The 23,782-nt window shown below is 43.3% G+C and overlaps 1 protein-coding gene across 1 annotated transcript in view; it reads right to left on the bottom strand.

The window, feature by feature from the left end:
- LOC139154135 (seizure protein 6 homolog) overlaps positions 1–23,782 on the bottom strand; it is a 46,265-nt gene that overhangs the window by 12,062 nt on the left and 10,421 nt on the right. The window contains exons 6-11 of the mRNA XM_070728566.1: positions 21,292–21,477; positions 18,160–18,331; positions 15,421–15,575; positions 11,442–11,636; positions 5,706–5,844; positions 1,156–1,352 (exon numbers count right to left, since the gene is read on the bottom strand). Coding sequence (XP_070584667.1) covers positions 1,156–1,352; positions 5,706–5,844; positions 11,442–11,636; positions 15,421–15,575; positions 18,160–18,331; positions 21,292–21,477 — 1,044 coding nt within the window. The remainder of the gene's footprint in view (positions 1–1,155; positions 1,353–5,705; positions 5,845–11,441; positions 11,637–15,420; positions 15,576–18,159; positions 18,332–21,291; positions 21,478–23,782) is intronic.

The following is a 23,782-nucleotide window of genomic DNA, read 5'->3' as shown; positions in this document are numbered from 1 at the left end:
ATATCTTTTTGTAGGTGAGGTCTCCAGAACTGAACACAGTATTCCAAATGTGGTCTCACCAGCGCTCTATATAAGGGGATCACAATGTCCCTCTTCCTGCTTGTTATACCTCTAGCTATGCAGCCAAGCATCCTACTTGCTTTTCCTACTGCCTGACCATATATCATATATATTTTCTTCCTTTCATATATCTTCTCCTCTATTTTTACATATTATCTTTATATATATTACTGTACTTCGTGTCTATTCTCTTCCATGTGTATTGTGTATTGGACAAATGAATGAATAAATAAATAAAATAAAATAAACTACCTTCTGCCAGGCATTCTCCTGTCTGATAGAATATAATACAGTATTTGTAGTTTGGGGTTGAACTGTGGGGCCCTTTGTTATTCTCTGAACTTGGTTGTTTTCTTGCAAGAATTTAATTACCAAACTAAGTAACACCGTCAGTGGACTGCCCTACCTCTCCTCACCAAATTTCACTTCTGTTTTCCCCACTTTTCTACCTCGTGACAGGAGCTCATCTCTACAAGCAACTCCTACAATCCTATTGTTAGAAAAGACCAACAGCCCTGCTCAGAATTCCAAATTAAAGGATCCCCAACCAACCCCAGTTGCACAATTTACAAGAATGCTGCTATGACCCATGCTCTGCGTTTTAAACTTTAGACTGTCCTTCAGACTGGCATTTAAGCAAAATTCCTCTCTTTCCTTCTTCAACCTACTGCTGCTGAAATTACAACTGGACAAAAATATCACCTTGGTTTTATTCAGCTGCATTTGAGGTCTTTCCTTTTCCTTCTTCTGATCTCAAAAAAAAATGCATTGTACAATATTCCTGTCCATTCTCAGCCCAAGAAGCTTCTGGAAGCCATTTTGAAGACGGCTTAACTTCTTAAACCATCTTCACAGGATGAGTCAGCAGGCATCAATTTATACCAATATCTCCCTCCCTCTCTCTCTCCCTCTATATCTCCCTTTTTCTATTCCAATTTTCCCCTCTCCCTCCCTCTCTTCCTTCCCCTCTCTCCTCTCCTCCCCCTTCTCCCTCCTTTCTTCTCTCCCCCCTCCCTCCTCTCTCTCCTATCCCCCCCTCTCTCTATCTCACTCTCCCCCAGTTTACACAAAGCACGTCATAGCCTTTTCTCGTACCCTTATAGCGCACCAGGAACCCCTGGCTGAGACCGAAAAGGGGGTCCCCAGGATCTGACTGGAACTGCAGGGTGACTGCTGGGCCTGAAGAATAAATGCTGAACCGAGGATGGGGGCCCAGGTACTGGCCAAGGATCCGGGCAGTTAAGTCTCCTCCGTCGAAAACAGTCAACACATCAGATTTGCGGATGTTGAGGCTAGCAAGGGAATTGGAGGAGGGGGAGAAAAGACAAAGGAGAAACGACTGTTGAAAGGGGGAAAGGAAAGTGAAGGAGTCCACAGCCTGTTTCTGTTATTTCATGCGTCCAAACTGAAGGGCAAGTGAGTGTAGACACACACACACACACACACGGATGGGAAGACAAGCATGGATTTTTCTTCAACCAATAAGTAAAATTGGAACCTCTAAGTGATTAATGCACAGCTCAAGCTGAATCCAAGATGATTCTGAATTAGTGCTTGAGATGGAGCCTCTCTAACAGTTTGCACATAATAATAATAATAATAATAATAATAATAATAATAATAATAATAATAATAATATGTCAGTACAACAAAGCAAACGAGATCCAGCATAGTGATCTCGTTTGCTGTGTTGTACTGACATAATAATAATAATAATAATAATAATAATAATAATAATAATTTATTAAATTTGTATGCCGCCCTCTCCGTAGAGTCGGGGTGGCTCACAACAAAATAGTGACAGTGAAACAAATCTAATATTAAAAACATTCTAAAACTCAACACTGGAACCATACAGCACAATCATACCATGTGTAAACTCTATAAGCCTGGGGGATATCTCAGTTCTTCCATGCCTGGTGACATAAGTGGGTCTTTAATAACTTACGAAAGGCAAGGAGGGTGGGGGCGGTTCTAATCTTTGGGGGGAGCTGATTCCAGAGGGATGGGGCTGCCACGGAGAAGGCTCTTCCCCTGGGGCCCGCCAGACGACATTGTTTAGTTAGACCTGTAGGTCAGCGGTTCAAATCTCATCACCGGCTCAAGGTTGACTCAGCCTTCCATCCTTCCGAGGTGGGTAAAATGAGGACCCGGATTGTGGGGGCAATAGGCTGGCTATGTTTAAAAGTGCTATTGCTAACATGTTGTAAGCAGCCCTGAGTCTAAGGAGAAGGGTGGCATAAAAATTAAATAAATAAAATAAAAAATAAAATAAATGGATCGATTGGATCTTTTCTGTCCAATTTTGGACAGAAACAGCACTGGTCACACTGGTAGACAATCTTCATCTGAATTAAGGGTGTCAAACTCACATTGTCAACACGTGACGTATCACAACATTTTTTTTTGCCTTCGTTAAAACAGGGGTGGCAGTGGCCAACATACGCTGCATTGGCCTGGAGGCCGCAAATTTGACACCCCTGATCTAGATGATGGTGTACCCCTCCTAAAACATTTCTGATTGACATTTAAGAGCCATCATCCATGGTATCTTCTCAACCATCTGGAAGGGTTAGTGTGCTGCTTTGCTGTGGTTCTCCTCCGACTTGAATAGAGACTTTTAGTACACAGTTATAAGGGAAGCACCGTTAGGCCTGTAATCACCATAGGCTGGGCCAGTGATATCGGAATCCGTGTAAGCAGCCATATTGGACTGCATGGGAGAAACAAGCTCAGATAAAACCCGACTAAGAGGTGCTCTTCGCGTGTAAGAGTGGCTTCTTGGAAACATCAATTCTGCTAGTTATTGTAGATAGGACTCTCCCCCCTCCTATGGAAGAGATCCCTGGGGATCCTCTTGGATTCAAAGTTCTGTTTAAACATCTTCAGCTGGTATACCAGATCTGGCCCTATTTGGACAAGGAAACTAGCAACAGCCACCTGCTATCACCTGACCAGATTCCTATAATGGAGGGCTGCTTTTGAAGACAACTCAGAAGCTCTAAGTGACAGCAATCAGATTTCTGATATGGGAAAAGCATGCGGAAGGCCGAATGCAATCACACCGTTGCTATGTTTACTGAACAACTCAAATATGTGTAATTGCAGGCAGTCCTTGACTTACGATCGTTTGTTTAGTGACCGTTCCAAGTTACATTGTCACTGAACAAAGTGGACTTAAACCAGTTTGCTCACACTTAGAACCATGGTAGCATCCCTACAGTTACAAGAATAAAAATTCAGGTGCTGGCAAACTGCTATGTGTTTTCGATGGCTGCAGCATTCCTAGGCCATGTGGGTTTGATTCACAACCTTCCTTGCCAGTTCCTGGCAAGAAAAGTGAATGGAGGAAGGCAGACTTGTTTAACGGCCATGTGATTCACTTAATAGAGTGATTTATGTAATAACCACGACAAAAAGGTTGCAAAACAGGGTGTGATTCACTTAACAACTGCTTTGCTTAACGATGGAAATTCTGGTCCCAATTGTGGTCATAATTCAAGGACCTATATCTGTACCTATAGAGCCCTATATGACGTGGGGTTCCCATTAAGAGACTCCTCACTAAAACATGACACTGCCAGTCCAGTTGTCAAGAGGCAGTTTGCATGTCAGTCAGAGGTGGGCTGCTGCCGGAACGCCTAATTGCACGCAGCCCCGCAGCTCTAAGAACGCAAGTGTGGGATCGAGCGCAATTACATTTCCTACACCTCTGCAGGTAGCAAAATCGCGCACAGGGACACACATGCAGAAAAGTTTTGGTGAGGTTGTTTGCTTCCCCGTAGGCACCGAAACGCACCCACACTTTTTCTTTCTTTCTTTCTTTCTTTCTTTCTTTCTTTCTTTCTTTCTTTCTTTTGATTGATTTTATTATATTTTTATGCTGCCCTTCTTCTTAGAGTCAGCTTCAGTGGCCGGCAGTACAGCACTCTACCTGCTGTGCCACCCTGGCTCCAATTTTGCTATCTGCACAGGTGTAGGAAGCGTAATTGCGCTTCATCCCACACTTGCGTTCCCAGAGCCGCGGCTCTGCCCGCAATTAGGCGTTCCGGCAACAGCCCACTCCTGATGTTAGTGAAAAAGGTATGAATCAAAAGACTTTTATGTAGCTGACCCTGCCTTGTGGCTACCTTCCACCCACACGCATGAGATTTTAGAAGGGATTTAAGAGCATTCTTTTCCAGCAGGACTTTGGCCTGAAACAATGATTACAAATGGCCACCTACTTCTTTTTCTATTCTTTTGTACAAATTTACCCCAGTTGCCTGGTATACCATCTAGATTCGGAAAACTGTTGAGGGATAACAAACAAATATTTTATATCTAGTGCCTAACTATATGTAAATCAGGGGTGACATTCAAATCCCCCTCTAACGGTTCTGTGGGGGTGTGGCTTGGTGGGCACAGCTTGGTGGGGTGGGTCATGTGACTGAATGGGAGTGGCCAACTTGCCGTTACTCACGGTAAGATGGGGCAACACCACCCCACCCAGCTATGCCCACCAACCCTAACTGACAAAAAAATCCAGCCAAGTCTTCTAGTGTTCAATCTGACCGCTTCGCACCTCCTTCGTAAATTACTCAAGACCCATCTATACCGCCAGGCATGGGGGAGTTGAGACACCTTTCCCCCAGGCTTTTTTATATTTATGTTTGGATATGTATGTGTTGTTTGCTTTTTAAATATGATAGGGTTTTTATGTGCTTTTTAATATTAGATTTGTTTTCGCTAGAATATTGCTTTTATTGTTGTTGTGAGCCGCCCCGAGTCTTCGGAGAGGGGCGGCATACAAATCCAATAAATTGAATTGAATTGAATTCTCATGTTTGCTCTGTGTGTGTGAGCCAGAAAAGGAGGAGAGAAGGAGTGAGAGGCAAGGCGGGGTGGGTCCCCGCAGTAGCGTGAATTGCCAGTTCTCCAAACTGCACATAATCACCATTACCTGTTCTATTTAACCTGTCCAAACCTGCTCAATTTCTCCCCTGATGTAAATGTGTGAAATTCTTCAGGAATTTTTTTTAAAAAAATCACTATACAGATGTTACTGTGATTTGTGAAGAATTTTCTAATTCTTTGAGTACATTTCTTTTGATTTTATGTCTCTCCGGGATGATTCTGTTATTATGTGACTGTATACACACATATGAATTCAGTTTGCTGCTTTGGACAAGGTTCCTTGTGCCTCTAAATTTTTAGAATTGCTGAGAGGGAAATGGTTCTAAGAGGGCACTTAAATAATCCCCTCCTTTTGTGCCGTGTCCTCCATTGTCATTTTAGCCTAACTTTGAAAGCACTATGGAACAATTAGACCTAGCAGCATACATACTATATTAAACACAGCCCTCTCTTTCTTGCACTGAAGATTTAAAATGTTTCACCATCCAGATGCTTCCAGTCTATAAATATAAGGAGCTTGCTGTACCATTCCGGTCGATGAGGACCCCTAAGTAGAAATCCTGTTTGTCACAGCAAATTATCTTCAAAGTACATAGACACCTTTCCATGAATTGATGGTATGAATGAATTCAACAATTAATCTAATGATGGTTTCAGGGACCATGAGGACACACTGCGTTGGTTGAGTTGGGAAGCCTCCCTCAAGAAAATGGGATGGTATTGATGGTGGCAGTAGCAGAAGTACCTACATCTCAATGTCTAGCAGCACCCTCTTCTCTTCCTGCACCCGGATGCCCCATACGCAGTCTTGACCTTTTCCATAAGACTGGGGCCAGTCAGGAGAAAGCACAACACCTGTCGGCTCGGAGAGCTCCCCACCACACAACGCTGGAGAGAAAAGAAGCACAATCAAGAGAAGACTATAGCTTGAATGAAGCAGTGCAGCTACTCAACCAGTTTAAGCCAGTTTTAAACCAATTTCTTTTCTTACCAATGAAGGAGAATACAGTGGTACCTCTACCTAAGAACGCCTCTACTTACGAACTTTTCTAGATAAGAATCAGGTGTTCAAGATTTTTTTGCCTCTTCTCAAGAACCATTTTCCACTGACAAACCCGAGCCCCCAAAACTGTAATCGGAAAAGGCAGAGAGAAGCCTCTGTGGGGCCTCTTTAGGAATCTTCTGGGAGGAAACAGGGCCAGAAAAGGTAGGGAGAAGCCTCTGTGGGGCCTCTTTAGGAATCTCCTTGGAGGAAACAGGGCTGGGAAAGGCAAGGAGAAGCCTCCGTGGGGCCTCTTTAGGAATCTCCTGGGAGGAAACAGGGCTGGAAAGGGCAGAGAGGCGCCTCTTTGGGGCCTCTCTAGGAGTCTCCTGGGAGGAAACAGGGCTGGAAAGGGCAGAGAGGCGCCTCTGTGGGGCCTCTCTAGGAGTCTCCTGGGAGGAAACAGGGCTGGAAAGGGCAGAGAGGCGCCTCTGTGGGGCCTCTCTAGGAATCTCCTGGGAGGAAACAGGGCCTCCACCCTCCCTGTGGTTTCCCCAATCACACGCATTATTTGCTTTTACACTGATTCCTATGGGAAAAATTGTTTCTTCTTACAAACTTTTCTACTTAAGAACCTGGTCACGGAATGAATTAAGTTCGTAAGTAGAGGTACCACGGTAACTGTAGTTTGGGGTTGAAATGAGGACTGCTTGGTGCTCTCTGAGCTTGTTTGTTTTCTTGCAGATGTTTCATTGCCCAAATTAGGTACCAGCGGTACCTTGATGCTCAATTGCTTTGAAGCTCATCCAATTTGGTGCTCACTCTCATTAGGATGTGAAAATTTTGTCCTGGTGCTCATTGTTCATTTGGTACAGTGTACAAGCTAGAACTTTGTCGGCGTTGGTTGCCTGGTGACTAACTACATTATTTCTTACGGGAAAAATTGTTTTGTACTCATTTTTGGTAGTCATTGTGCCTCCTGGAACCAATTAATGATAAGTACCAAGGTGCCACTCTAACATCATCCGAGCTCTGACGATGTTATCTTGTTTGGGTCTGCAAGAAAACATCTAAGCTCGGACAGCACCGAGGAGCCCTGATTTATTTTGGATTATGAAAAAAAGCAATAGGGAAAGATAAATTGAACAACCCCTTTACTTCCTTCCCTCCCCCAGACACACACCATGCTCTGCCCTAGAATTCAAGAGAGGCAAAAATGTGCCTCCCAGCAAAGATAGCGACAGCCATCTCTCTTCATCTCTGCATTTGCAATGCTTTCTGATTTAACTCTTTCCCTCTTTCTGTGACCCTTATCAAAATGGCACAATGCTCCAATATGAAAAATTGGATTCTAGATCTTGATACCAACTAGCTGTGCAAAATGTTACTGCAGGGGTAATAATAATTAATAATAATAATAATAATTAGATTTGTATGCCGCCCCTCTCCGAGAACGAGTAAGGAAGAGAATATTGGAGTTGCCACGACATTCCTTTTTTCTGCAGACAGAAGGTATCTTGAAAACTGGATAGTTCCTTCGACTTGTTCCAAAGCAGGACTAAAAGATTATTGGCAATAAAGTTACACGGCTCTTCCACTTAAAAGGTGCAAATACGATCCCCCGAGAAAATGCAAAAGACAAAATGGATAGAATAAGAAAGAGTAAAGGGAGTAAAGGATATCTTCAGTCTACAGTGCAGAAGGGATTCTCAATGTTTCCTTTTCTTTCATGTGAAGAGAATAACCTGAAAACTGGGACATACGTAAAAAGATATCCCTGGGAGGGTTGGGGATACGATTCTGCCAGGACTTGCAGCATTATTTTGACAAAGTGGGAAGAAAAAATTCATGTAGCAGGTCTGCGGAGATAGCACAAAAGAGGTCACAATACAAAGGCCTGGAAATGAAATCCAGTCACTTGGCCCAAAGAACAGAAATATGCATCATCTTGACAGAAGAAGCTACTCTACCCCATGATGAAAGTCAAATGAAAGTCATCTAAGCCAATTTAAGAGACAAAACACTATATTTATTTGGATTTGTTGGCAAATCCCAGATAAATCACTGGGATTCTTCCAGGTTTGTACTTCTAACTCAGTTAAGGCTGGGATGGATGTCAAATAGGCTCATGAAGAAAAGGATCTGTAAATTTATAAATGCACTTCCACGGATCAGTCCCTGGCAACTTAGGGTAACTCTTGCAAGCTCCACCCACAAGGAAAACGGTATTTAAATGTCTTGAGAATGAAGACAACAGATGGGAGTTGATGTTTTCTGAACATGAGATTCAGAAGGTTGTATCATTATCTCATCCAATCAAATCTGATGTAGTGACTAGATATTGAGAAGATCCCACTTTCATTAAATTGAGGAAGGCCCGATGTCCAACTTTGCAAATGGAAGTGGATGGTCCATTTTTCTCACCCTCATTATAGCAAGAATTGAGGTGCTGAGCTGAAACATAACGGCATCATAATGGATGAGCCTTTGATGATGGACACCGGTACCCAGCAATAGTTGTTTGCTGTGTCCAAATCCAGAATTCCTGAATTGCCCTCATGATGGGTGATGGGAGAACCAACTACCTACTTGTGCCAGATTCTACTAGTACAACTATCTAGTTTCTCAGCTTCATAAAGGAGAGAATGTGGACCTTCCAAAGGCATCTGGCTCATAGCTGGAACTGATAAGTTTTATAATGGAGGAAAGAAGATCTCTCTACCTGGAGAATCACACTTCCTCCTGGTGTCCATGTGCTCCCTAGCCATTAAAGAAAATACCTGAACTGGAATTAGCCGAAAGGTATCTTAGAAAAACAAGTGGTGTTCTTTCTTGTTCTAGGAATTCTTAGAAACATTTTAGTCCTGCCTACTGGAGCAAGTAGAAGATGGAACCCAGTTTTCAAAAAGTCTCCATAGCACGTTTAGCCTTTCTTCCCCACACTGCTGGGGTTGAGCAATATCTGAAGCATCACAGATGTCCCACTTCTCCTGCCTTGGAGGTGAGCATTACATTCCTTTCCTCACCAAACCTACTTGTCTGCTTGTAAGTCATTTTATTTCCTTTCAAAAGGTTAGAGCTGAGTCCATAGAATGGAAACTGAAGGCTCTGGCAATATTGCCTTAAATATATCTTATATTTCTGGATCAAAATAATAGTGGCCCCACAAAGTATGCGTGTGAATGTTACAGTACAAAATTGTTAGAACCACAAAAAGAAGCCAGCTGAACTAACCACCTGTCTCCTAAGTCTGGAGTCTCCAAACCTGGCAACTTTTAGACTTCTGGATTTCAATTCCCAGAATACAGTGATCCCTCGATTATTGCGAGGGTTCTGTTCCAAGACCCCTCGCGATAATCGATTTTTCGCGATGTAGGGTTGCGGAAGTAAAAACACCATCTGCGCATGTGCGCCCTTTTTCCATGGCCGCGCATGCGCAGATGGTGGAGTTTGCGTGGGCGGCGGGGAAACCCGGATCTTCGTCTGCTCGCTGCTGCTGCGGCCGCCCAGCAGCTGATCTGCTCGGCGGCAGCAGCGAGGAGCCAAATCGGGCTTTCCCCTTTGCGTGGGCGGCGGGGAAACCCCGATTCGGCTCCTCGCTGCTGCCGCTGAGCAGATCAGATGCTGGGCGGCCGCGGCAGCAGCGAGGAGTCGAATCGGGCTTTCCCCTTTGCGTGGGCAGCGGGGAAACCCCGATTCGGCTCCTCGCTGCTGCCGCCGAGCAGATCAGATGCTGGGCGGCCGTGGCAGCAGCGAGGAGCCGAATCGGGCTTTCCCCTTTGCGTGGGCGGCGGGGAAACCCCGATTCGGCTCCTCGCTGCTGCCGCCGAGCAGATCAGATGCTGGGCGGCCGCAGCAGCAGCGAGGAGCCGAATCGGGGTTTCCCCTTTGCGTGGGCGGCGGGGAAACCCCGATCTTCGTCTGCTCGCTGCTGCTGCAGCAGCAGCGAGCAGACGAAGATCGGGGTTTCCCCGCCACCCACGCAAAGGGGAAACCCCGGCTCCTCGCCGATGCCCCCGCTCGCCCGCCCGCCTGCCAGCAAGAGGGGGAGAGATAGAGAAAGAGAGAGAAGGAAAGAAAGAGATGAGAGAGGGAGGAAGAGAGTGTGAGAGAGGAAGAAGCAAGATAGAGAAAGAGAGAGAGAAAGAAAGATGAGAAAGGAAGGAAGAGAGTGACGTCATCGGGTGGGAAAAATCGCGATATAGCGTTTCGCGAAGATCGAGATCGCGAAACTCGAGGGATCACTGTATCTCAGATAGCTATGTCCTAGGCTAAGGGGTTAAATTTAGTAATAAACGAAGCCAGGCACTCAGCATTAAACTAACTCCATCCAGTCAGTTGTATTGTGAGAATATTTCGGTCTAATCATCTAGCTTGGTTTGCATGTATAGTCCTGAAGAGGGAGGGAAGGAGGGAGTAACCACCTTCCCATATTTAGCCATGGTCTCACAATATACTTATTACAATACAGTGGTACCGCTACCTAAGAACGCCTCTACTTACGAACTTTTCTAGATAAGAACTGGGGTGTTCAGGAATATTTTGCCTCTTCTCAAGAACCATTTTCCACTTACAAACCCGGGCCTCCGAAAATGTAATCGGAAAAGGCAGGGAGAAGCCTCTGTGGGGCCTCTCTAGGAATCTCCTGGGAGGAAACAGGACCAGAAAAGGCAGGGAGAAGCCTCCGTGGGGCCTCTCTAGGAATCTCCTGGGAGGAAACAGGGCTGGGAAAGGTGGGGAAAAGCCTCTGTGGGGCCTCTCTAGGAATCTCCTGGGAGGAAACAGGACCTCCACCCTCCCTGTGGCTTCCCAAATCACACACATTACTTGCTTTTACTGAAAGTCTGATTGCTTTTACTGAAAGTTGATTCTTAAGGGAAAATTGCTTCTTCTTACAAACTTTTCTACTTAAGAACCTGGTCATGGAACAAATTAAGTTCGCAAGTAGAGGTACCACTGTATTACAAACACTATTGTAATTAAGGCTTACTTCTCATCAATTATGAGAGATCATTTAGCCTTCTCAGTAGTTTTCTGATGTAGGATGTCAGCCACTTTTTGAAGGAACTAAGTGGGGTTCCAATAACTCTACAACCCAGTTAATGTGACTGTGGGCTTCCAGAACCGTTCATCCCCATGCAAATAAGCTTTCCAGATCGTGCATCGTTCTTGCTTGTAAAATGGTGTATATGTCCCATTTTAATTCCCAAACTTTGTACAGATCACGGCAGATCCATACTCTGCCACAACTCCCCTCTCCTTCCAATCACGTTGGCTTCTTTCTGCCTCTGAACCAATTTGCTCAGCTGCGCAAACATGTGCCTGAGTTCGTAAAAGCCAGTTGCATAAGAGTAATTTGCTCCGGCCTGTTGTGCCCCACCAGCATGCCCCATTACTCTTTCAGGCAGCAGGTCAGGAACACAAAAGAGCAATCAAGGAGAAAAGACATTACGCATCTGGCATCGGAAAATTGAGCGGAGAGTTTGAGATGAAGAATGATTACCTTTGCAGGTGGGCTCGCTTTCGTTCCAGCGGGGGTCTCTTGAATCAATGCATTCAATGGCCGAGGGACCCTGCTCAAGCATGTATCCTGCACTGCAAGCAAACTCAACAATGGTCCCTGTTCGGTACAGAGGGTCCGATGTGCTGAAATTTCCGTGGGCCAGGAACGGTTCGTAACACCGATCTTCATCAAAAGCTGCCACCAGGGGGAGCAAAGAAGTCAGAAAACTGACCCTATAAAGGTTATACAGTAGTCCCTCGCTATACCGCGCTTCATCTACTGCGGCTTCACTTCATCACAGGTTTTTGAGGAAGTCGATCGGCAGGTTTTTCAAAAAAAAAATATCTAAAATTGTAAATACTGTATTTAAATACTGTATCTAAAATAAATACTGTGTGGGAAGGGTTTATAAACACTTAAAACAATGAAAACTTACCAAACAATTACAATATAAATACTTAAATAAGTACTATCAGTCGATAAATTCCCCATCGCGGATTTCACCTATCGCGGCCAGGTCTGGAATGTAACACCAGCGATAGGTGAGGGACTACTGTACCTCCGTGATGGCGAACCTATGGCACGCGTGCCGCAAGTGGAACGCAAAGCCATATCGGTGGGCACGTGAGCTCAAATCTGGCACGCAGGCACACGCCAGTCAGCTGATTTTCGGGCCTTCTGACCCCACTAGGATAAAGTGACCAGACGTCCCGCATTCAGCGGGACACTCATGCTTTTCAATCATTTGTCCCGCGTCCCGCCGTGTTTCCAAAATGTCCCCATTTTAACAGAGGTCCATATTAACAGAACTGCGCCCAGAAGTTTTAGGAGAAAACCAAAGCGGCGTAGAGCACCGTTTGATAAGCCTCGGCAGCTCGGGAAGTTCCCCTTCCTCCTTCGCCTCCCTGCGCTCCCCTTTGTGTGCTGCTCCTGCTGTCAATACTGCTACTGCCGCCATCTCCACCACTACCGCTCAGGCTACAAGGGAATGGAGGGGGAGATGGAGGCAAGGGGAGGGAGAGAAGATGGGAGTGGGGTCCATGTGATGCCGATGCTGCCAGCCTCCTCCTCCTCTTTCCCAATCTTAAAATCTGGTCACTTTACACTAGGAGTCAGGAAACAGCCTGTTTTCAGCCTCCCGAAGAAATGGGGAAGGCCCATTTTTTGCTCTCCCCAAGCTCCAGAACCTTTCTAGGAGCCTGAGGAGGACAAAAATGGCCTTCCCACCTTCCAGAGGCACTCCGGAGGTCAGAAAAGGCCTGTTTTCCACAGAAGTTGGCAAATGGGCCATTTCAGGCCTGCAGGGGGCCTCCAGGGAGCAGGGAAGGCTGTTTTTGTCCTTCCCAGGCTCCTAGAAAGACTCTGAAGCCTGGGGAGAGCAAAGAACGGGTGTGCCATTACATGCCGAGTGGGAGGTGGGCGTTTGTGGGGGACCCCCATATGAAATTATGGGCGTGGGCACACCCACATGCACCCTTCTGCGCCCCCCTTTTTGGCACGCGAACCAAAAAAGATTTGCCATCACTGTTAATAGCTTCTGATCTCTCCTTTTGCAGTGAAGTATGACACAGTAAGATGATATCAACCTTAGCTCTTTTGTTGACTTGGTATATACCGTAGATTCAACTACAACATTACCATATCCCGGTCAAATCGCAAGAAGAAGGTTAAATCAAATCAAATTGCAACTATTTCCTTGTCTAAAGTTTTGTAGCCCTTCACCAAACTTCCATGTCTGATCCCTTCTTTCCTGCCAATATCCCCATGTTTCTTCCTTCAATATTGACGTGATCTGAAGAGATATTGGCCTGCTGCTGCTTCTGTTTCTCAATCTAAGCAACTTGAATATGTGTGGATTTCAACTTCCAGAATTCCCCAGCCAGCTTGGCTTTTACGAACTGTAAGGAAGTTCTTTCTTTCGTCTAAACAGAATCTATCCAGCTACAATTTATTATTTCTGGTGCTTGAACATGGAAAATAGTTTTGGGTCATCTAATCTTTCTTTTTTTTTTAAAGTTTATTTACAAATACACATTTATACTCTTCAGATCGTATAAATCTTTCGCCTTTTACTAATCTTCCCGTCTTCTTTTCTGCAAATATCTTCCTAATTTCTTCAGTCTACCCTTCTGGGACATCGGGGTGGGTTCTGGTTTCTCCCGCTGCCAATTTGCTCATGGGCGCCCAAAGCACGCACTTTGCATACGTATGTGCACATGTGCAGTACTTTTTTAAAGCACACATGTGCAGAAGCTAAAAACAAGGTGGCAGTGCTTACTGCACTGCTGGGAGAACAGGATTGAGAGCATGGCAGGCCTGGGCTACTGCCAGTTTTAGAGACCCAGGCCACCAAGTTACTACCCGTTCTTTAGAACAGGTCCAAACCAGGAGGAAACCACCTCCGTGGGACATGTGTTCAAGCCCTGCATCAATGTTACTTAAACTCATTTCTCCGTCCAGCTACCACCAGCCTTTCTCTCTGATGACCTCTTTCTTGTCTCCGTTCCCTGCCTCTGACCTTCGGCTGTGGTTCCTGTCCTTCACATTTTCCACCCTTCCTCTTGTATCCTTCCTTGTGAACCCTTCACTTCTTCGCTTTCATTATGTCTCGATCCCGGGTTTTTTGTTCTAACTGAAAAATAGAATCAATGAAGAGCAGTGTTCCCTCTAATTTTTTGGGGGGGTGGGCGGAAAAGTATAGTGTCTGAGCAGCAGTCCTTTCGGGACTGGGCGGCACAGAAATAATAAATAAACAAACAAACAAACAAACAAACAAATAAAAAACCCACCCTGTTTTGCCTCAGAGAATTTCAAAATAAAATACTGTACTGTGTGTCTATAATAGTGAGCTCATAATAGGGCAACTCTATCAATATCAAAATGCCACTTAAATAGTTGAGCTAGTTTCAAACTAGATTTTGATTTTCTTTCTCTCTTCCTTACTCCCATTCTTTTTCTTTCTCTTTTCCTTCCTCTCTTTTTTCTATCTGTTTCTCTCTCTTCCTCTCTTGCTCTCTCTCTCCTTCCCTCTCACTCTGTCCCTCTCGGCTTCTGGGCAGGTTTGGAAAACTCTGAGTTGATGATGATTTTTAAGTGAGCGATTGCTCACTGCTCAGCTTAAAGGGAACTATGATGAAGAGTAGAGGAAGGATATATGGATGGGAGAAAAGATATATAAAATATAGGAGAGACATTTGGACAGGAGACGGAAGGCACACTAGTGCCCTTATGCTCGCCCCTTTAGTAAAAAGTCTTCGGAGAGAGGCGGCATACAAATCTAATAAATAAATAAATAAAATAAATAAAATAAATAAAACCTCTCTTTTCTTGAAAGAATCTGGAATGAAACCAATGAGTTCCCAGAACCACTGTGCATTCTGTAGCACCACAACAGTTTAGCAGCCCATCAATGCCATTGAGGCCTCACCTCTGCACACATCCACACACATTATCCGCACACACAATTAACCAACCCTAAATGACAAAATGGAATTTTGGTTTATTTTATTTATTAGATTTGTATGCCGCCCCCTCCGAAGACTTTTTACTAAAGGGGCGAGCATAAATGCACTAGTGTGCCTTCCGTCCCCTGTCCAAATGTCTCTCCTATATTTTATATATCTTTTATCCCATCCATATATCCTTCCTCTACTCTTCATTGATGTATTCTATTCTCATATCTCTTCTTCTATCCCTTCCCTGATATTTACTACTACACGTTTTTATTCTCCTTAATTTTCAATTTGTATTGGACAAAATAAATAAATAAAACAAATAAAAATAAAGTAAGCTTCTAACACTTTGCTCGCCACCGTTAATTGCATATCATTATGCTTTGATTTGACGACTTTCCAAAGTTATACCTATAGCAACTGTCAGAATCTACTGCCGCGAGAGAAGAAAAACATCATGTTTTCTTGCCTTTACTATTTCTGAGCAGATATAACTGCGAGGAAGCGGGGAAAGGTTAGGTCCTCACCTTCATAGCGCAGGCTAAGGATGAGGGGCGTAGCACTGATCAATTCAACAATGAGAGACTGAGCATCACTTAGCAGTCCCCGTTCTGGGACATCGTCCATGTCAGAATCGTAAATGATAGGGGAGAAAGTGCTACTCCCACTGCGGATCATCAGCCTGGGAAAGGGAAAGGATTTCGGTAAGCAGATTTCCCTAACTCAGGGTACATGACGTACTGTGCATTAAAAAAAATTGAATCAACCTTGAGAAAGGCATGAGCAGACAGTCACGGATTCAGATAAAAGATTACAGCAATGCTTCTCAAATAGCGGGACGCGTCCAGTGATGGGCTACCAAAGGTTTTACTACCACATTGTGGGCGTGGCTTATGAATTTTGTTTCAACATCTTTCAGTGCAAATTATATCTCCTATACCTCCTATACCTTTCTTCTATTCCTATATCTCTTCTTCTATTCTTTCATTGATATGTTCTATTACTATACCTTTTTTTCTATTATTTCTTAGATATATTTTACTATGAGTATCTCCTCTATAACCTTCATCATGTATTTTATTATGTGTATATAGATATATACCCACTAAAACCCTCATTGTGTATTGGACAAAATAAATAAATAAATTAAATTAAATTAAAAATTGGGTGTTCTGGGGTGGAGCTCCAAATTTTGCTACCACAATTGCGTTCCTGACCGTTCCCATAGGAGCCCATCACTGGGCGCATCCCCTTTTATGACTATATGTTCTGCAAAGATTTTAAAGAGGAAGCATCATTTGAATCAAAAATTTACTGGCATATACAATTGGCTCCAGGTCAGTTGCCTTTGAAAAAAAAATAGCAATCATGACCTGGGTGAGTGAAAATCTCCACAGACATTTATTTGGCTTCATGAGCAGTTAGTCACTTTTGATAAAGTAGAACACCATCTCATAATCCAGAAATTAGAAAAAATGGGGTAGATTATAACACATGTAGATGGATATAAACAGTTGGCTGATCAACCACACCCAACGAGTTGCCCTCAACAGCTCCAAATCCACATGGAAGGAGGTAGGCAGTGGGGTACCACAGAGTTCAGTCCTGGGCCCTGTGCTCTTCAACATTTTCATTAATGATCTGGATGAGGGAATAGAGGGGGAACTAATCAAATTTGTAGATGACACCAAACTGGTGGGGTAGCCAACCCCCTAGAGCAGTGATGGCGAACCTATGGCGTGGGTGCCACAGGTAGTACATGGAGCCATACTTGCTGACACACGAGCTGTTGCCCTAGCTCAGCTCCAACATGCATGTATATGCTGGCTAGCTGATTTTTGGCTTGCATAGAAGCTCTGGGAGGGTGTTTTTACCTTTTTCCAGCTCCAGGGAAGCCTTTGGAACCTGGGGAGGGCGAAACACGAGCCTATTGGGCCCACCAGAAGTTTGGAAACAGGCCATTTCTGGCCTCCAGGATGTGGGGGAAATGTTTTCGCCCTCCCCAGGCATTGAATTATGGGTGTGGGCACGATAGTGCACACGCACGCTCTTTTGGAACCAGAGGAAAAAAAGGTTTGCCATCACTGCCTTAGGATGTGTGTGCAGTGATGCCCGGTGGGGCGCATGATCCTGGGGAACGTGGATTTTTTTTGCCATAGGGAGTAGGACGCGCATCATACCTGACATTTGTACCTCTACCTCCGTCACGTTCCTCAGCGTTGTGTCCAAGGCAGTCCGTTCTAAAAGAAAACGTCTCGAAAGTTCAATCAACGTTCTCGAGGTCACAAGATGTTTTCTTTTAGAACGGCCTGCCCTGGACATAATGGTGAGGAACATGACGGAGGTATCAGGAAGATAACGGAAGTATCAGTGCTAGGTAGGATGTACGTCTCACGGTGGGGCGCAATTTGGGGGTGGTAGATCGGGTGGGGTGGGGCATGATACTATTTATAGTTGTAGAGGAGAGTTGGGGACGTGCAAATTGTTTAATTCTCTCCTGGGGGGCATAACAGAAAATAATTGAGAAGTAATGGACTTCACAATGCAATATTCTGGTATTATATTCTTTAACAATAAAATGGCATTCCTGGAATTCTGACAGTGTCACAGTTATGAAAGGCTGGCAACAAACTTGAAAACTCGTCCAAGTTTCTCACTTCAGCCAAAGGAAGGCAAAGCTATTGTAATCTCTTGTCCAAGTTCCTCCTTAACAGTCCTCTCATCCCTTCTCCAAAGACAGTTATAAATTTCTTTGGACGTTTCATGAGAGTCCATCATATTTTTGTGGGCAGTACAAAAATACCTTCCTCCTCTCTCCTGTTACTTTTATGTCTACAGACTGATAGTAGGATTCATCCCTGCACCAGGCTGGGTTATTGACATTTTCTGAATTGTACTGCTCAAAAAAATAAAGGGAACACTCAAATAACCCATCCTAGACCTGAATGAATGAAATATTCCCACTGAATACTTTCTTCTGTACCAAGTTGAATGTGCACAACAGCATGTGAAATTGATTGTCAATCAGTGTTGCTTCCTAAGTGGACAGTTTGATTTCACAGAAATTTGATTTACTTGAAGTTATATTGTGTTGTTTAAAGTGTTCCCTTTATTTATTTATTTTTGAGCAGTGTATATTTCAACCGTTCCTGTTTGTCATCAGCTGATGCCTCCCCATCTTCTCCCTTCTCCACTCCCACCTCTGCAGCATGCTTGATTTCCCGTCAATTTCCCATCTTCTCACCCCCATTTTCCCACTTTCTCACTTGTCGTTATCCTCATCCAGTGCCACTCTTTCGAAGTGTAGATGGAGCCTTTGGCCTTCGGGTGCTTCCACCAACCAACGGCAGGTCAGGTTCCGACCACGTGGTCCTCCTGGGGCGTCCGGAGCCACAATGCGTCCACGAGTGGCGTTGTGAACTGTTCCTCCACAAGAAGCTAAAGGGAGGAAGGCCAGATGTTCTTTGCAAGTCCCGTTTTCCCCTAGAATTCTTCAGAATCTGGAATCCTGTTTAACATTTCATGCATCCTTAGAAAGTTCCTTCAGATTTCATTTTGACAGGAGAAACTAAGTTCTACTCAAGGTAATTTATTTATTTATTGCATTTATCTGCAGCTCACTCCAAAATGAATTCTGAATGATAACATCCTGAATCCTAGTGTTGGGCAAACCAAACCTGCAAAGTTCGGGTTCGTACCAAATTTTGTGTGGTTCGGTATACCGAACCCGTACCCGAATTTTTGCAAAAGTTCAGCAAAAGTTCGGGTTCGAGTTTGGGAGAGCGCCAGGAAGCGCCGCCGCCCAACTGTCACCTTCCGAAACAGCGGGGAGCTGTCAGCCGGTCGGGAGGCGAAAAAGGAGGTGGGGAATCCCACGAGGAGATTCCAGGGGCGGAACTTTGACATCACTGAGATGTCCTTCCTGGCCGGCTGAAACGGAGACTCCAGGAAGGACGTCTCAGTGACGTCAAAGCTCCCCCCCTGCAATCCCCTCGTGGGATTCCCCACCTCCTTTTGCGCCTCCTGACCGGCCGACAGCTCCCCGGCTGTTCTGGGAAGTGCCGCCGCCCAGCTATCACCTTCAGAAACAGCCGGGGCGCTTCTCGGCGGTCTCCTGAACGCCAAACCGGAAGTTTGGCAAAAGTTCGGGTTTGGGTTTGGGTGCCGAACACGTTTTTTAAAATTCGGGTGCCGAACCCGAACTTTGTTGGGTTCGCCCAACACTATCCAACACCTGACACTTCCCAGGTTCCTTAATTCAACATTGCCTTTTGGAGTTCACTTTATAAAAAATATATAAATCACCAAATATCGTTAAGGTTCTCATTCTCTACAAATACATTATGAGTTATTACGTTTATCAAGATACGTTTTCATGTGATTAGCGAAGAATATAAAAGTCACACTCTTCCCTGATGATGGATTGACTAGAATTTTGTAGCTATTCTGGAAATTTTAAATTTAAACACAAAATATCCTGAATCTAGAGTTTGGACCTTTTTTTTTTTTTGGAGCATTTGCAATTGTTCAAGGAATCCAAACTTATAAGAAAAATTAAGCATTATTGAAAAACTTTTGTAAAAAAAACCCTGAAGCCAGTTAGATACTCTTAGAAAATCACTTGAAGAATATTACCTGTGTAAAGCATTGGGTGTTTACCCAGAATGTCTGGCAATCAGAAGGATAATACCTCTAAATATAAAGCTTCCATTCTAATGACAAAATCGCTATTGAGGCTTTCTCCACTGTTAATTTTATGGCTTTCTAAAGCTATTTAGTTACTATCATCCCTGCACCTTGTGACAATAAATTATGCATTCTGCAAAGAAACATTTTTATTCTGAACATATTGGCAATCTGTTCATTGTGTAACTACCTGGTTTTAACATTTAGAGGAAAAAGTGTTATTTGCCTTGTTCTTGCAACATTCATAACCATATAAATCTTTACAATTTAACTCAGAATGGTCAAGAAACAAAATTCACCTGACAATATTATAAATGGCAAAAGAAAACAAAAGGATTCTCTTTTCTTCAATAGCAAACTCTTAAATCAGCCCCCCATTGGGCCAAAAAATTCTTAGCCTGCAAATGATCACTCAGTACAGTATTTGAGACCAACAGCCAGATGGATAAATGTCTATGGAGATTCTCTGGTTGTCCCAAATGTGCTTTTTCAAGAGACAACTGGAATTGTTTTGTTTTTCCTTTAACGTTTAATGTTTCACTTCTGTCCAAGAAGTTTCTTCAGTTCTGGTCCTCAGACATCAGAACTAAAGAAGCTTCTTGCATGAGAAGCAAAATGTCTTCAAAGAAAAACCAGAAAGTCCAGTTGCCTCTTGAAAAAGCACCTTTGGGCAACCAGATGGATATTTTTGAATAATTCAGACAATTATTGTATTTTTCAGAGCATGAGATGCACCTTTTTCTTTCCTAAAAGAGGATGAAAATCTGCGTGCATCTTATACTCTGAATGTATCATTTTTCAAAGCTTTTCCCCCCAGCCCTAACTAGGTGCTAACGATCTTCTTCAGCTGTTACCTTGCAGGTTCTTTCATTGTTACTCCTTGCGAAGAATGTTTTCCAAGCTCCAAGTCTTTGCAGGGTTTTTTTTTTTCATTGCTCTAACTTGCTCTGAATGTTTCTTTCCATCCCTAACCACATGCTAATGATGTTCCCAGCTCTTACTGGCTTCCAAGCTCTTTCATTGTTACTCTCTGCTAAGAATGTTTTCCAAACCCTGTCTTCGTAGGATTTTTTTCATTGCTCTAACTTGCTCCGAATGTTTCTTTCCAGCCCTAACCAGGTGCTAACGATGTTCCCAGCTCTTACTGGCTTGCAAGCTCTTTCATTGTTACTCTCTGTGAAGAATGTTTTCCAAGTCCTACATCTTTGCAGGGTTCTTTTCATTGCTCTAACTTGCTCCAAATGTTTTTTTCCAGCCCTAACCAGGTGCTAATGATGTTCCCAGCTGTTACCCCGCTTGCAAACTCTTTCATTGTTACTCTCTCCAATAAGTTTTTTTTTAAAGCCCTAATCAGGGGATAAAATAATCTGCTGAAGCTGACCACACTAGCTAGATGAATATCTGGTAAGCAGATGCTTTTCCCCATTTTCCTCCCCCAAAATTAAGGTGCATCTTATACACCGGTGCGTCTTATACGCCGAAAAATACGGTATTCTGGTATTAGTCTCATTAACTGGGCCATTGGTATCAGTGCATTTTTTTTAAAAAGCCCCCCAAAATACGTTGTCATACAATGAAGGAAGAAAGTGTTCTCTAAAAAATGTTCTGCCCCTGGGACTCAAAAAGCTTTTAATGCTCTCCATTTTTGTCCATTACCACTCCAATCTTTTGACAAGGATGCACTTTCTGCTTCGTTTTATTCCTTCACTCACCCACACATGCAGGGCTGGTGCCACTCCACCGAGGGCGGCTGACGTTGAGGCAAATGAGTATCTCTTCACCCCTCAACTGGAATCCTGACTCACATTTGAAAGTGGCAGAGCCGCCCGGATGGAGATCAGTTACCATGACATCTCCATTTTCTGGCCTACTGGGGAAGCCACAGCTGAGCAGGAAAGCTGGGGTTGGGAGATAGGAAGGTTGCAGACAGAGAAACATCGCCGGTAATTATACTCACAAAACGCCTTCAACAAATGACATGGATTCATAAAGGAACATGCTCAATGCTGCCAATACTTGATAAATATTTGTACGCCTAGGCGACCGTTAATAGGCTCTTGTTCAGTTTTTGGTATGTCCGTTGCCTCGGTTGTGTCTTTTTTAACACACAAAATACACAATTGGTACTGGTACATGGTGGATCGCATTCATAGTTCCCTCTAAGCTGAGCAGTGAGCAATCGCTCACTTAAAAATCATAAATCAACTCAGAGTTTTCCAAACCTGCCCAGAAGCCGAGAGGGAAAGAGTGAGAGGGAAGGAGAGAGAGAGGAAGAGAGAGAAACAGATAGAAAAAAGAGAGGAAGGAAAAGAGAAAGAAAAAGAATGGGAGTAAGGAAGAGAGAAAGAAAATCAAAATCTAGTTTGAAACTAGCTCAACTATTTAAGTGGCATTTTGATATTGATAGAGTTGCCCTATTATGAGCTCACTGTTATAGACACACAGTACAGTATTTTATTTTGAAATTCTCTGAGGCAAAACAGGGTGGGTTATTTATTTGTTTGTTTGTTTGTTTGTTTGTTTGTTTATTATTTCTGTGCCGCCCAGTCCCGAAGGGACTGCCACTCAGACACTATACTTTTCCGCCCACCCCCCCAAAAAATTAGAGGGAACACTGATCACATTCACTTTATTTATTTATTTATTTTATTTATTAGATTTGTATGCCGCCCCTCTCCGTAGACACTTTGAAATTATGGAAATAAGATTAAACAACTTTAATGAAAACAAACTGGAGAAACTGATGGAACGATGGGACAAGGCGAAAGATTATATGTTAAGTAAAATTTGCGACGAAAAGGTGAAAAATAAATTCCAATCACTCTTTGAATTGTAAATAAATGCAAATCAGAGCTGAGGAAATAACAGAATATATACTTGTAAATATTTGAAACCCCCCCCACAATTGGTGGTGGGGAATGTATGTTTAGTCAGGTGATGGGAACACATGCACAGAGCACTGTTGTATGTTGTTTGTATTGTGTTATATATGTGCAAAAACCAATAAAATATATTTTTTTAAAAAACAAAACAAAATACACACTCGGGGGGGGGCTGCTAGCCGGAACGCTAAATTGGGCTCGCCGCCGCAGCTCGCAAGAGCATGTGGGCTAGCGCGAGATAGCAAAATCGCGCATGGAGCTGCAGGTGCGCCCATGTTTTGGCGATATTTTTTCACTTCTGCACATGCCAAATCATGGGTGCACCTACGGCTCCGTGCGCGATTTTGCTATCTCCACAGGTGCAGAAGCAAAATCGCGCTGGCCCAGCAAGCACTCATGAGCCGCGGCGGTGAGCCCAATTTAGCGTTCCGGCTGGAGCCCACCCTGTGCGCACTGGATTTGTACCAAAGGATATGATGAACCCAAAGAAGTTCTCCTCTACTCTGAATATCATTGAGTGGATATAATATATGCAGCCAACATAATATAATATAATATAATATAATATAATATAATATAATATAATATAATATAATACTATATAATATAATATAATATAATATAATATAATATAATATAATACTATATAATATAATATAATATAATATAATATAATATAATATAATATAATACAATACAATATAATATAATATAATATTTACTTACTTACTTACTTACTTACGTACTTACGTACTTACTTACTTACTTACTTACTTACTTACTTACTTACTTACTTACTTACTTACTTACTTATTTATTTATTGGATTTGTATGCCGCCCCACTCCGGAGACTCGGGGCGACTAACAGCAATAATAAAACAATGTACGATAATAATCCAATAAATCCAAAAAAGATTAAAAACCCATTAATATAAAAAACCAAACAGACATACAGACATACCATACATGAAACTGTAAATATATGCACCCTATAAATGTAAATAAATATATTCTTGATTTGTAACTGGTTTATTGGCCTTTTCATTATTATTATTATTATTATTAATTTTTTTAGAGAGGTATGGTTCCTTTTGATTTGGAGTTACAAGAGGGGTTCTCCTTCACTCTTATGTAAATTAGTCAAGCTGCAAAGCAGATAAACCCTTGTTAAACCCACTGCCATCACCCTTAAGAGATCCCCCCCCCCCCCCAGTGCTTCTGGGATTAGATTACATCCAAGGAAAGGAGCTTCTGGTAAATCATATTATGCATCTCATTTGCTTTGAGGCGCCTCCCACTCTATATCATACGTACTACACAC

This window comes from Erythrolamprus reginae, chromosome Z (assembly GCF_031021105.1).
Source record: "Erythrolamprus reginae isolate rEryReg1 chromosome Z, rEryReg1.hap1, whole genome shotgun sequence".
NCBI lineage: Eukaryota > Metazoa > Chordata > Lepidosauria > Squamata > Dipsadidae > Erythrolamprus > Erythrolamprus reginae.
The sequence above is the reverse complement of the archived record's forward strand: the minus strand, read 5'-3'. Positions and strand labels throughout refer to the sequence as shown.